Here is a 13586-nt window from a genome sequence, read left to right as displayed (position 1 = left end):
AAATGAGCTCGATAATAGTCTCCACAAGACCAACGCAGCGTGACCGGGTAGAGTCCATGAATTCGTACTCTGCTGTCTCCGATAGAGAGTTGAATCGCAATACAAACCCCAGTAGTTCCTCTAGCTCAACCTTGGTAATGGAATTGGAGCTCTTGAAACAAGAAAATGCGGAGTTGAGAAAAGAAGTCAGTGCTCAAACATCGATGCTTACATCTCGAAATCGTGAAAAAGAACGTCTCTACCAAGAGATCGAGGAGCTGAAGCTTGGTCAGCGGCGCGACGGCGGTCGCTCTATTGCTGGGGACAGCATCTTTGATCGGTCCGCTTCGCGAGCTCACGGTAGACCACCTTCTCGAGCGAGTGATGGAACTGCTCCATACCCAGGCGATGACGCGGAACGAGAAGATCTGGAAGTCCGGAACGGACAGTTGCGTGATCAGGTTTCTGCGCTGAAACTTGATAACCAAGCTGTCCGAACGGAGCTGGAGGAGTATAAGAGGGAGTTGGATGAGTACAAGAAAGAGTTGGAATCACTCGACAAAGCATACCAAGAGCGCGGCAAAGAAGTCGAGGCTTTCGATAAAGCATATCAAGCTGACATGGATCAAGCGGAGGAGGAGATGCAAAAGCTACAGCAAGATTTGCAGAACCTGGAGCAAGAACGTGACCGTGCACTACTGATGGCGGATGAACATAATGCGGCTTTCCAGGACTTGAGGGCTGAAGCCCAGGATGAGCTGGATGCCCTTGGCGAGGAGCTTGATCAGAAGACTGAAGAGTGCCAGCGATTAGGTGAGGAGTTGAAGATTCAAGATGAGAATCTCCGAGCGCTGCAGGCAGAGATGCGCTCAGCCAGCGAAGGCATCATCCGACTTGAAGAAGACGCACAAAGCAATATGCAACGTTACAAAGCTGTCCAACAGGAGCTTGAAGATTGTAATCGAGAGATGGAGTCATTTGAAAAAAGTCTCTTCGAAGCAAATACGAAGGTCCAGCGACTGACAGTTCAAATTGAATCGAGTCAGAACGAGATTGCATTCCTGCGAGAAGAACAAGATGGTGATAAGATCAGAATCGGTGACCTGGAGTCAGAACTAAAGACATACAAGATAAGCCTCCAAAGCGAAAAGGACAAGGCCAGAGAACTCGAGGAACGTCTGACAGAAGAGCGGCATCAGCGAGAGGTCGTAGGAAGCAAGGAGAAGCAAGAAGTCCAGCGAATCGTCAACGAGTTGAATCGAGAAGCATCTGCTGCCAAGGAGGAGGCGCGCAAACTCAAGAAGAGTCTATCGGCTCAAGAAATCGAGACTAATACTTGGAGGGAGCGGCTCATGGACTTGGAGAACAATCTTCGAGAGACTTTAGGTGATCTGACTGGTAGTCGCTCTAGCTTGATCTCCAAAATCATGGAGCTTCAAAAGAATCTCGAGTCAACTGCTTGGGAACTCGAAAGTACCCGCTCTAAACTAGACGAGACCGAGTCGCTATTGCGAAACCGCGATGCGCTACTTGAGAGCCACGGGTTGGAGTCTCGGAAGTTAGCTGAGCTTCTCGAACGCGAGCGACATTCTCGCCGGGCAGATAAACAATCGTTTGAGCAGGCGCTTAAATCTCACCACCAAGCATCTCGGACCATCACCCAAAACAATTCACGTATCACAGAGCTAGAAAATGCCCGCAACCAAGATCGCAAGCGGTTTACTAATCTCGAGCAACAATTCAAAGATCAGCTCAATGAGCGGAACACGATGCTGCTTATGATCTGGAAACGTTTGTCGGCGATGTGTGGACCGGACTGGGCGCACTCTAACAGCTTAATCAACGGCAACCTACCAAGTCAAGAGGTCATAGGCAACATCCTCTTCTGGCCGGGCTTCAGCCGCAATCTTTTGCTTGCTGTAAAGACACTGGAGAACGTGATCTCTGGCTTCAAGAATCGCATTAAGGGCGTTGAACGTGACCTTACCAAGCAATATCAGGCCGTCGAGCACACCTTGAGCCTACGGATCAAAAAGCTGGATCGTTTAGAAGAGTCAATGATGAATATTCGTGCTCAACAACATAAGCTAGGCCAATCTGGCCTGTCGCCAGAGATGGCCAAGCTTCGAGGGGAGAATCGGTTGTTGAAAGCTGAGCTGAACCTGCTACAATCTCACTCGCGCAGCCGCGGTCCTGCCGGGATGGGGCCGAGCTCTCCACGCATGGAGTCTGGGGCGGACGTAGATCCAGCTTCCTTGGTTCGTCATAATTCAATGGTTGAAAAGCCCGCCATTCCCCCTAATTCTCAGGGTTTGACGCGGAGTTCAACCAGCGGTATACCTCAACCATCCCATGTCTCTTCAACCACGACACTTGCCGACGGTGCTGGGGCCATGGTGCAAAACTCCCGCACAAGACACGCGGTAGGCGATCAAGGGAATAATGAAAAATGGATTCAGCGCTTGCACGAACTGGAGAAAAGACTGAAGCAAGAAAGGGAAGCACGCCTGCTAGATCGTAACGGGGCCCGCAAGCGACTTGAAGAGCGAGATGCTGAAAACCAAAGGCTTCGAGCCCAACTAGAGAGGGAGCGTGTGCGCAAAGACATGTCAATGTATTATTCTGTTGACAACAACGCTGGTCAGGCTCGAGGGCAGAATCTAAGGATGATTCAAGGAACTGATCGTGACTCTGGTGACGGATACGGTAATCACAGGGATGATGACCCAAGCTCGAGTGATGGAGAAGGGATATGTGTTGATATTGAGGTTTAGTGAAGCGCCCTCCTGGTCTCCGGCTAAACACCTCTCCCCGCTGTTTTGTTTTTAAGTTATTCCGGAGCCCCCGCCCTTCTTTTTTTTTTTTTTTTTTTCTGTCCATTTCTCTCGTCCGGTTTCATTCAGAATCATGCCAGTCTTGTTCTCAAGTTCGTTTTGCATCCCGAGAGACTTTTCTGTTTACCCTGAGCAGGCCAATCCAGCTCACTTCATGTTGATCCAGGTTCTCTGTGTTCATTCTTGCATGCTTTATATACCCATCGCTTTCGGCTCTCGTTTTCTTTAACTTCTAATATCCTATCCGATTCATGTTGCCCGCCACAGATGTTTCTGTTTTCATGGAAATTATTCACTACTCGATAGGGTAATCCCAGGGGTTAGGCTATATAGTGCTCTTCGTACTTGGTTTGGGGGACTGATAGTTAGGCGGGATGAAGTTAGACTAGAAGTACTTTAACGACTCAAATTCACCACATGGCCGCGATACCTATGACGGGCGTAATCGAGCCCTCTAAACAATCGTCGTACGTTGCATTGTAGGGCTGATAGGGACACAAACATTGCGTGTATTGGGTATATTGATAGTTTCACAAGACTAGACCAACCGCCAGTGTTGGCATTTAGTCGTGTGGGAACGTGCTGACAAAGTACATACATACATACATAGTTTTGTCTATTCACATCTACACATGACGTTGTCACTCAGCTATTTTACGTACCGTGTATCCAAATCTCAATCACAGAGCAGAGTATTCACCGCAGCGAAACCTTGAGGGAAAAGTCCACGATGCCGACACCCTGGTGAATCGAGCTAGTGGAAATAATGTCGACGTCCGAGCATGCGTACGAAGCAGCGTTGGACTCGTTCAACCCACCACTTACTTCAATGAGGAAGGACTGCTTCGTGCCAGCCCAACCTTGCTTAAGTTGCTTAGCTGCTTCGCGAACTCCGTCTGGTGTGAAATTATCCAACATGATCACATCCGCCCCGGCCTCAATAGCCGCATTCGCCTCCTCGACACTTCGGCATTCAACCTCCACCTTGGTCGCAAAGCCTCCAGCTACCTTAGCTGCATGGACCGCCCGAGGTATAGCAGCCGCGACGGACTCGGTCGAAGTAGAACCCGCCTCATCCTTAGCCGCACGGTTATTCGCACAGGCCCAGACATGGTTATCCTTCAGCATTGTCATCGAACTGAGGTCATGGCGGTGTGGATCAGCGCCTCCCACAAGAATTCCATATTTTTCGACCACACGGAACCCAGGCGTGGTTTTACGGGTGCCAGCAAGCGTTCCGTTCCAACCGTGGGTGCGGAGAGCAGCTACTAGCGAAGCACTTTTTGTTGCGATACCGGAGCACCGGGCGAGGATATTGAGGGCGACACGTTCTCCGAGGAGGATCTTGCGGATAGGCCCGCGCACGGTGGCGCAATGTTTGATAGGTTCAATGGACTCGCCTTCTTGGACGTGCCATTCTACGCTTTTCTGCCATTTAGATATTGATCGCATGGTATAGGTTAGGTCTAGCGTCATGTAGAATTGACTCACGTGCATCCTAACTGAGCGAAAACTTCATCGACGAAAGGGACACCTGCAACGACTCCCTTTGGATACGGAGATGGATTAGCACGCAATGATAGGTATTTCGAGAGATACATATTTTCTCATACATCCACGGAGTGTGAGGGTTACCTTGGCTTTCCCCAACAACCTTGCCTCACCGTCCGACTCCCCGACGACGAAACCGCCATAGTCAAAACTGGGACAGTCCTCTTCGAGCCAGGAGGTAATCAAGCGTTTGTAATTGCTAGGTAGCAAGTGACGGAAGTCCCCGTAAGCAGAAGCCATCGCTTTGTGTTCGTCTTCCTGAAATGTGGGATGTTTATTGAGATAGACTATGGATCTCCAAGGAAGAATGGGAATCCCATCAAGCACAAGGGGGAAGTTGATATCAAACCCCACGCGGGGCAGACTATCGGGACGTTCCGGGGTGGTCACGTGAGTGGAGGGTGACTTGAAGTCATTGCTGTATGTATGGATCTACAGAGTACAATATACGTACATACTGAAACCCAAGAATAGGTCGCTCGCGCTACTTACCCTATGAGACTAGAGAGCCGTATCTGTCAATTCCATCGCAAACATATTTTTTTTTGTTAATTCCCATGTTCGTTCGTTCGTATGTACAGTACAAATACACAGTCCGTGATAATTAGGCAGCGAGAAGAAAAGTATGTTGCGAAAATACGAAGGCACATGACGTCCACACACCTATCAGTTCTAGAACTATTTATATAATAAACAAAACAAGGCTCCTTCCTAGAGCACAGCCATCTTTAAGAGACGCTCCTTATCTCGCAGGCGATTTCATCTGGGAACGTTTTCCAAGAAGTGCCAACGCAATGCGAAGAGTTATGTGGGGTCGCACTGCCCCCGTCTCTAGGCAACAGGAATACTTGATCGAGGCGCATTGAGCTTCTGGTGAAATGATTGCTTCAACTTTCATTTGCATATGGAGGGAGAGAGAGAGAGAGAGAGAGAGAGAGAGAGAGTGTGTGTGTGTGTGTATGTGTGTGTGTGTGCCGATACATATTGCATAATCACCCTAGCATGGTGAAATGAAGGATTACCTTAATAAAATGTTAACTTGGTTATTTTGTTCCATGTATGTACATAACTGTACTCTGTATAAATTCAATCCGAACAGAGTTGCGGGGTAAAATAAACAACAACGCTAATATGCATAGATTCTATACATAAAATCAGCCACAATGCTTTCAAACTACTAATACTCCTGAGATGATCAACTGCGCCCGACCTTGTGACCAATGCGATTCGCATCTCCTTTAGCTATTTGCGGTTGCTCCTGCTTCGTAGTCGTTCCCAGTTTGGCGTCTCGGACAAGGGAAGGAATCTTTAAGCCGGAGAGACCTAACTTTTGGTAGCCGGAGTTACGGATCTACAGAAGTTGATCCCTTCAAGAATACCTTGCCAAGAAACTGGTTAATTCAGCAGAACCTTACTCCGTATACTTTACGGTATACTTAGTACTCCCGTACTCTAAACAGATCGCTGCCAAGCTCCGTCGGTAAGTTTTGTTGTCCGTTCCGAGTCTGAAAGCTCGAGCAAAGTGGTAACGTATCGTTACACGGCCAAAAACGGCATCCCCCAGATCCGTGGCTGGTACTGTGTACAGTACACTGTACAGAGTACGCCGTACTTACTGTGCTTGACAATACTGATGGGTTTCATATTGATTGAGGTATATACACAGTAGTACAGTACAGACACCACTGCACACCACCCATTTCGATTACCGTTTTTTATCGCTGGTGATGGCCATTGAGGCTAAGACTCCAGGTTCCCTCTACTATCATCCGGACTATTATTTCTCAAGCGCACCATGGCCTATAAAGTTCATAAATTGCTCCATTCCGTAACGAACTACTGAGATGATCAACAATCATAGAAAGCATACTCAAGGGGCGCTAGAAGCAATAGCTCAATTCCAGAAACTCTTGGCAGTCGAGAAATTGGAAGACTGAGCGATTTTCCCTCCTGCAGAACTAAACCATTATGACCCAAAACAAACCGCACCCACGCAAATGTACATGGCGGGGAGTGACACGTTGCAGCACTGACAAATTTGACAAGGGAAATGGATATAGTAAAGAGGGGAAAAAAAAAAAAAAAAGAAAGAAAGAAAAAGAAAAACAAAAAATTGGTTTTTATTCAAACCCCCTTGTTTTCTTGATTCAAGGCCGAGACCTCGTCCACTGACGACTCAAAATCTATTTACTGTGGAGCGTACGACTACTGGAACTTGATGATAAATGCATCGGATACATTTGAGAGTGATAAGGGTAATCGGCACATCATGTGACAATCGGATGGTTGTGCAAACGCCAAAGAGGGAAAAGAAAGAGAGGGGAAAAAAATCTCCTTCAATCGGTTCCACATCGGTGGCATGACAATATTCTAGAACCGGCAATTCATTTCGGGTCTTTCCAGGTCTTATACACGATCTTGCTTCCATACTTGTCACCCTTCTTCAAAACAACCATGTGTCGCCAATCCGGTTCGTTGATCGCGTTGACAAATCGGCTGGGCTCGATGCAGAAGCCGGAAAACGGGCCTCGACTTGGGTTGCCGTCAACCGCAGCTACATTGGTTCCTTGGCCTGTATAGAACTGAAACGCAGGCTCAGTGCTGTGTACCTGTAGATTGATACGCGACACTGGGTGGTGGAACTCTGCGAGTAGCTGGAGCGGTCTCTCACGCGTATCCAACGGGATCCCAGCGACATCTCGATCCATAACAAAGACATCGTCAAAAGCTTCTTTGTTCGGCCCGATCGTGAATGGCTCAGTGACTTTACTAGGATGTACGTCGATCCTTCCAAACGGGATGCCGGTATTGTCGAGCGGCAGATAGTGTTGAGTAAGGAGCTTAGCTGAGGTGCCGTCAATGGTCTCGCCGCCAGTGAGGTTGAAATAACTATAGCAATGTAGCTCTTTAGCAAAATACTCCATCATTACTTTTTAGTGAACCGCAATTCACGTCTGTCCTAAGTCCCCCATCTGGTACATACCTATGGTTGGTAACGTTGACAATCGTCTCGTTGCACTCATCACCCACTATTTCAACCTCATACTCGATCGAGAGCACTGAACGGTTGTCCTCTTTGCTTGCCGTATAGAAGACTTTGATCTCTACCGTGCCAGGGTATCCTCCGTCAAGATGGGGGCTCGTATAGGTATAAAGTAAGGTGTCTTTCCCGTTTCGCTGCAGTAAAGTAGGGCCCTCAAAGTCCCGCCTGCCCCATCCACGGCTACCTCCATGCAGCGCGTTAGGGTCATTGTTCTTCTCAAGTTCATATTCTTGGTTGTTGAGATTTTGGATTTTTGCATGCTTGATTCTGTTAGCTACGCGACCAATGGTTGCGCCAAACCAAGGGGTGTTGTATTTCTCGTAGAGTTCCTTCTTAGTGAATCCCAGGACGATGTTCTGGCCATCCACGTTGAGCTCTTGGATGATTGCGCCCAAGGATGTGAATTTAACTGATGGTTCATCGGCCATTTTCGGTGTATCAATTGTCTTAATCCTACCTATTGAAGACACCTCGTACCCTTTCGGAGATAGTAGCAAATTGTGTGAGTTGATGGGCGCAACTGAACAGGACGGGGAGATCAAATATAAACGAGGGGCACTACTCCGTACCCCGCAGGAGTTGTGCCAAAGGCCCTTTAGGCTAATATCAGAAGCCCCTTTACACAGTACGACCGCCATAATGACCCGAGATGGATGCATATATTGATATTTTAACCGAGAGGGGGATAATCCACCAATACCCATCAGCTGCAATTGACCTGTTCAACAAAGCAATTGGTACTGTTTTAATGGATTGCAGTGTTGCCCTCGCGTGCCTACAAAAGTATTCCTCTTTCGGCAATACCCCGGAGAATCCATCTGTTGGATATAGGTTCGAGACATTGAGGTATATTGTTTGAGGCTCTGCCCGGTAAGTTCAAATAAACTCAATAGAGTACTATATACTCCACGATCTACTTACCGTATCTAAGCGAATGATTGATAGGGTAGAATGGGTGGATGAGTAGTGCGGGTTGAAAAGCGAAAAGGTGGCATATTCAGATGCCTGTTTTGTACGTCCATACTGAGTACATGCTGAACCACTCCATTCATTTCTTACATCGTCGCAAGGGCGATATGCCTACCTGATACATCGGTTAGCAAATGATGCCGTGTTCAGACCACCACACCACAAGAGTCTGTCCTCAAGATCGTGAAATGAGACTTTGTTTATTTTGTGGATCTCAAGGCGTCATATCCAGCAACATCGTTCACGAGGTATGTTACGTTACAAAATTTCGAGGCTGTGAATTGCATAGATAACACTCAGGGCCTAAAAAGGTTCTCCTTTCTTCCTTGTGCCCTATTCTGTATTTTCCTGGAGCATTTGTGGAGCATTCGTTTTTCTAGAATGCCGCCATGACCTAAGCCCCTATACCCCATATTTACCGCCTCAAGGACGATTGTCGTGCCCGTAACAAGTCGAGTGGTTCGATCCAGAGTCTCGGAACGTAGACATACCGATCGAACGGAAATATCGGTGCCCGCGGGCGCGGACGTGCCGATACCGAGTCCCTAGTTTTAGTCTAGGAGAAGGCTCCGTCTCATGGTACGGAGAAGTTCTTGCAGTACTCCGTATGCCTTACCCAATGCTTCGGGTATATACGATACTGTGTTTAGCTGTCTGGTGTAAACATAATTCACCCAATCTAAATGTCTCCATCGTCCGTGGAGAACTCTACGGCCTCACAAGTGTCAACCTAGAGAATTTCCAAGATCGCCAACCTTACGTTAGTAGTGCCGGTGGGATGTCCTCTATACTATATACATCATAGTACATACGATCCATGCCAAAGCGTATTACCTGAAATGGCAATATCCAATGCCGCGAGAAAGCTTTGCGCCCCATGGAATTCCTATCACTGCTTCAAACACCTTGACTCGTCACTTTGCGTTTATATAGGGATCGTCATCGTATCGGATACCGGATTATAGGGTGAGCTGGCAGAAGCTTCCATCTCTTATCTCGCCGATTGGTTGCTTACAAAAGGATCCGGAGTGACTTTTTTGACTCATTTCAAAGCAAACGACAACGCTTATTAATCGGCCGTATACTCCTCATCTCCCAGATGACACTAGCATTACTCCATCGTGACGCCCCATCCTGCGCGGGCAAAGAAGGGGTTGGATTAGTCTCTGTCAACCTTATCTATCTGAGGCGGCTTCGATGATACGTGATAATTATTACAGGAAAGGACGAGACAAGCGAGAAAGGAACCTAGAAAAAAACCTAAAGCAGCGGCCAGAATCAACTCCACCACGATACGGAGGAAGAGCAAGGTTTAGCCCAGCCCATATGAGGCAAGCGATTCGGAAAGTTCAAAAAGAAATACTTTGTACGTACTGAATGAGAGCGCAGAAAACATAAAAATAAAATATAAAAAACAAAAATTAAATTGCAACATGAAAATAAGAGAGCCGGGTGTCAGCAAGGCAGCAATCGGCTCGGTCGTCCGGATTTTGGCAGTTACGGAATTATCCTAAAAACGGAATTATAATTATAATTCTTTTTTCTTTTTCCTCTTTCACAAGTTCGGTTGGCCTGGACCGGCACCGTGCCAGAGGGTCCACGAGTGGGGCTTTGACCTTCTCGTTCTTGACGATCCAACCACCCTTCGAACTTCGTAGTACTACTGGAAGAAGTAACAGTAAAGCGAAATACGATACACCACCTAGCAGTAGCTCTGTGAACAGGTTAGCTACTTTTCTTTTCTTATCTTTCTTTCTTGCTTTCTTTTTTTTTTTTTTTTGGCTACTAATTGTTAACACAAGACCAGGCCAGCCATAGTACCTAACACCGTCTCGAAAATATCCTGCGCTATCATTCAGCTCCAGAAGCCGTTTCGATCGAGGAACATACATACAGTGGTACTAGTAGAAGCCCGTCATCAAATACCTACTGTATGTACAGGCGGGGCGGAGATAAGAATCGGAGATGAATCATCGATGTCTCCGTTGCCGATTAGTCATCCACTCTCGACGTCACTCCACCTGTTCCTGGCCTGTATGAAAAAGTCGAACTAATTCTTTGAAACCCAAGCGGATATATGTGAAGAGAATCCGACAATTATATTGACCGAACTGCACGGTTCATGCTTCTATATCATGATATGTAAGACATCCCAAACCGGACGCCGAATAAGTCGACTATTTCACAAAACTAAGTGGTAACCCTCGATACACACGTGAAGGAAGTAAGAAGAATAATAAAGTTAAAAATGGGAAGAATAATCCTCTCCATAGCTCCATAAACCCAGCCAATGTTTTACCTACCAACTCCAGAGCACCAAAGGGGCGTTTGTGTCAGATCTCGTTCGAGTGTCGCATTCACGATGTGAGACTAGTAACCCCGAAACAAATGGACAAGACTGTACAGTGGGATGGACCCTTCAACCTTATCGTAAACAGAGCCACCGCCCAGAAATAACATCAGTTAGAAACCACAACATTCAGAAAATCGAAGAAAAAACATGTGTAGTGTACATGCGTCACGTCATAGGCGTATGCAAGTATCGTCGAAGCAGAAGAAAGCCATGCTTCGCTAGCGTAACTTTCCGTCGATATGTGCGGCTCAGCTAGACGTTATTTCCGGTGGATTCGCATTCAAAAATTGACTAATATCTTCGTAGTCATTCTTTGCATCCATATACGACATGCAATTCATTGGAATTTGGCGATTGAACATCGGAGAAGAGACTGGGTCATCGAATGACAGGCTGTTGTAATCGGCAGTCGCCATAAGGTCCATATCGTCGAAACTCCCTAGGCTATTCGACCATTGTTGTGGATCTTGTAATGCGAGAGGGTTGACCACGTCCCCGTGCATAGCCATCGGTGGAATGAAGCTAGGTGTATTTGGCACAACTTGAGGCTCCGTCTTGATTGTAGGTCCTTGCCGCAAAGGAGGGCTGAAAGTAGGTGGAGTAAGTGGTTGTCGCGCAAATGCATCTGAGAAACGGGTGGGAAGAATGGGCGATTGTGCGCTTTCTGAACTGCCGTCTGACGAGTCCTGGCGCTGCATATGCCCTGCGTTCTGCTTCCATAGTTCTTGCTGCATAGACTCGGTGTTTTCCTCAAAACGCTCGCCTTTGCTCTGGTCCAAAGCGCCCAACCGGGTGAGCAGGTCGTGAGTGAGGGGGTGGCCGTTGGCTTCGCATTTCAATGGTTCCCCAGGCCACCCTTCTCCTTCAGTGGTACGTCGATATAGCTCTTGAAGCCCATACACTAGCCACGCTTGTTGTTGCTCGAGCATCTCAACATATCTACACCCGAATAGGATAAGGTTAGCGATCAAGTCCTGCGGAGAAACCATACACAAATCATAAATGCCAGGTGCAAGCTCACCCCTTAGGGTACACTTTATCGTGAGCCTTCTTCCTCTCGCCAAAAACACAAATGGCATTGTCTGTCCTACAGCGACCACATGGGTTGCCTCCATCACACTGCACCGGTCAGTGCATCAGAGCGTGCTGATGCTTGGGCCTCGAACTTGCTTACCTTAGATTTCTTCAGTCTGCACCGATCGCATGCCTTACATACCCTCTTGCGAACATTGTTGTCCGAATGAGAGTTGTCTGATGTAGGTGATGATTGGCGTGCTGTCATTGTAGTATACCTATATAGATGTGGGCGGTGACGGAAAGTAAAAAAGTAGAAAATATAGGAGACCGCAGAAATTGAGATGATAAGAAAACTAATAACAATAGTAATAATAATGAATAAAGAGGATAATTGGAAGAAGTAAAAGAATAGAAAATAATCCTATGACCACCGGGAATTAAAAGTTGGGTTTGTACGTGATATTCTTCCAGTTATTCTTCATTCGCGTTCTGGGGGATCCTTTTGCGTTGTGGTGTTGCAATAGTCAAAAAGGGATCGACAATGCGTCAAGGTTGGTCGATGATATAACGATGTCGGGGAGAAGGAGACAGAAAGTTTGAAAAGGCCAACGGGTGGACAAAATCAAGGACCAATGCGAGGCGTCAGTAGCATGGGAAGACGAGGTAATGAGTAATGACCAGAGTGATTGGAACCAAGAACTGGAACGGCGATGGTTGCAGTGACTATGGGGAGAGGTATGTGAGAGTTATATGGTAGCCGCTGAAATACGAAGGAAGTATGGGCTTCTGGAGGGTCTGAACTTGCTTTTAACTAACCTGTACTCGTGGAGTAGGTTGATGGATGATGATGGCTATGGCGATGGGTAATATTACTGGGTGATTACTCAAGTTTCCAATTATGATTTTTATTTTTTTATTTATTGTTTTTTTCTTTCGAAAAAATTATTTTTCTCAGTTCCTTATTTACTTTTTGTAATGGATCTAGTTCTTACTTCTAATTAATATTATTAAAGCCTGACGAAGGAACGTATGTACTCCGTCTTACTACAACTGACGCACTATAGGAAGAGCAAAGTATGGGTGGGCGATCATTGGTCTCGTCCTAGTGCAGTAGGTTATGCGGTGGAGCTTCTGTAATACATGGTCTGTCCATACCTGACTCCTACGGTTACTTCTGGTCAAACGGCAAACGAACTGTCTCATTTGTGCAGGCTGAATTATATATTGTGATGCTCGAGCTGCAGTAGCTTTTTGTAAAACAACAAACATTTCCAAGAGGAAGAAGGACCATCTTCAAACAAGTTGAGAAGCACATCTCACTGTAACATAAATACTGATTGACATTTAATACATTACCAAATACCTAATATCTTACTGTAGTAACAGTTGAGTAAACCGGATACGAGTTACCATACCACGGAGCGCGGAAGTGCGGGTAAAGCGGGAGGACTTGTACTCGGGGTCGGAGGCCTTGGCTCGGACCTCGGAGGTGCCATCTTCCCTAGCTCCATATGTTTTGGATTTCCTAAATCAGCAATAATTCTCGTTTGAGTCAAGTGTTGATTACATCAACATAGAAAAAAAAAATTTTTTTTCTCTCTCTCTAATTATGCCAAGGTTCAATTTTTGTCAGTTCGGATTGTATTTTGTGCTTAGACTCCGTATATCCGAGTAGTATTGGATCCCCGTTCTCCGTCGATTTTCGATAGAAGTATAGTTTGTAACAGACCTTAATTGTTAGAACCTGTTTGGGTAGGTTAGGGTCATCAGGAATTGGTGACTTCTGACGATTGTTCTTCCAAACATAGTCAGGGTCAACCCAGATTTTACACCTTTTTTA

At 46.6% G+C, this 13586-nt stretch overlaps 5 protein-coding genes across 5 annotated transcripts; 2 read left to right on the top strand and 3 right to left on the bottom strand.

Annotated features, from left to right (window-relative positions):
* The first annotated feature begins 445 nt into the window (after window positions 1–445).
* On the top strand, window positions 446–2834 carry BDV27DRAFT_131857 (putative anucleate primary sterigmata (ApsB)). Its single transcript, XM_032067729.1, has one exon. The coding sequence runs from the start codon at window positions 600–602 to the stop codon at window positions 2751–2753; it is 2154 nt and encodes a 717-aa protein (XP_031925320.1). The 5' UTR covers window positions 446–599; the 3' UTR covers window positions 2754–2834.
* Window positions 2835–2848: 14 nt separating this feature from the next.
* On the top strand, window positions 2849–3193 carry BDV27DRAFT_131856 (uncharacterized protein). The gene has a single exon (XM_032067728.1). The coding sequence runs from the start codon at window positions 2887–2889 to the stop codon at window positions 3040–3042; it is 156 nt and encodes a 51-aa protein (XP_031925319.1). The 5' UTR covers window positions 2849–2886; the 3' UTR covers window positions 3043–3193.
* A 109-nt stretch (window positions 3194–3302) lies between these two features.
* BDV27DRAFT_131855 (nicotinate-nucleotide diphosphorylase (carboxylating)) lies at window positions 3303–4885 on the bottom strand. The gene is made up of 3 exons (XM_032067727.1): window positions 4449–4885; window positions 4305–4360; window positions 3303–4236 (listed from the first exon to the last, which is right to left on the bottom strand). The coding sequence occupies exons 1-3, from the start codon at window positions 4602–4604 to the stop codon at window positions 3510–3512; spliced, it is 939 nt and encodes a 312-aa protein (XP_031925318.1). The 5' UTR covers window positions 4605–4885; the 3' UTR covers window positions 3303–3509.
* A 1586-nt stretch (window positions 4886–6471) lies between these two features.
* Window positions 6472–8815, bottom strand: BDV27DRAFT_131851 (aldose epimerase family protein). The gene is made up of 2 exons (XM_032067726.1): window positions 7348–8815; window positions 6472–7253 (listed from the first exon to the last, which is right to left on the bottom strand). Exons 1-2 carry the CDS (start codon window positions 8109–8111, stop codon window positions 6749–6751), a joined length of 1269 nt encoding a protein of 422 aa, XP_031925317.1. The 5' UTR covers window positions 8112–8815; the 3' UTR covers window positions 6472–6748.
* A 1962-nt stretch (window positions 8816–10777) lies between these two features.
* On the bottom strand, window positions 10778–12282 carry BDV27DRAFT_20127 (Zn(II)2Cys6 transcription factor domain-containing protein). The gene is made up of 3 exons (XM_032075990.1): window positions 11904–12282; window positions 11751–11848; window positions 10778–11668 (listed from the first exon to the last, which is right to left on the bottom strand). Exons 1-3 carry the CDS (start codon window positions 12009–12011, stop codon window positions 10978–10980), a joined length of 897 nt encoding a protein of 298 aa, XP_031925316.1. The 5' UTR covers window positions 12012–12282; the 3' UTR covers window positions 10778–10977.
* Between the last annotated feature and the right edge of the window lie 1304 nt (window positions 12283–13586).

Source organism: Aspergillus caelatus (genome assembly GCF_009193585.1).
Source record: "Aspergillus caelatus strain CBS 763.97 unplaced genomic scaffold BDV27scaffold_148, whole genome shotgun sequence".
In the NCBI taxonomy this organism is placed as follows: Eukaryota; Fungi; Ascomycota; class Eurotiomycetes; order Eurotiales; family Aspergillaceae; genus Aspergillus; species Aspergillus caelatus.
Note: the sequence above shows the minus strand (reverse complement) of the source record. Positions and strands in the feature narration are given on the sequence as shown.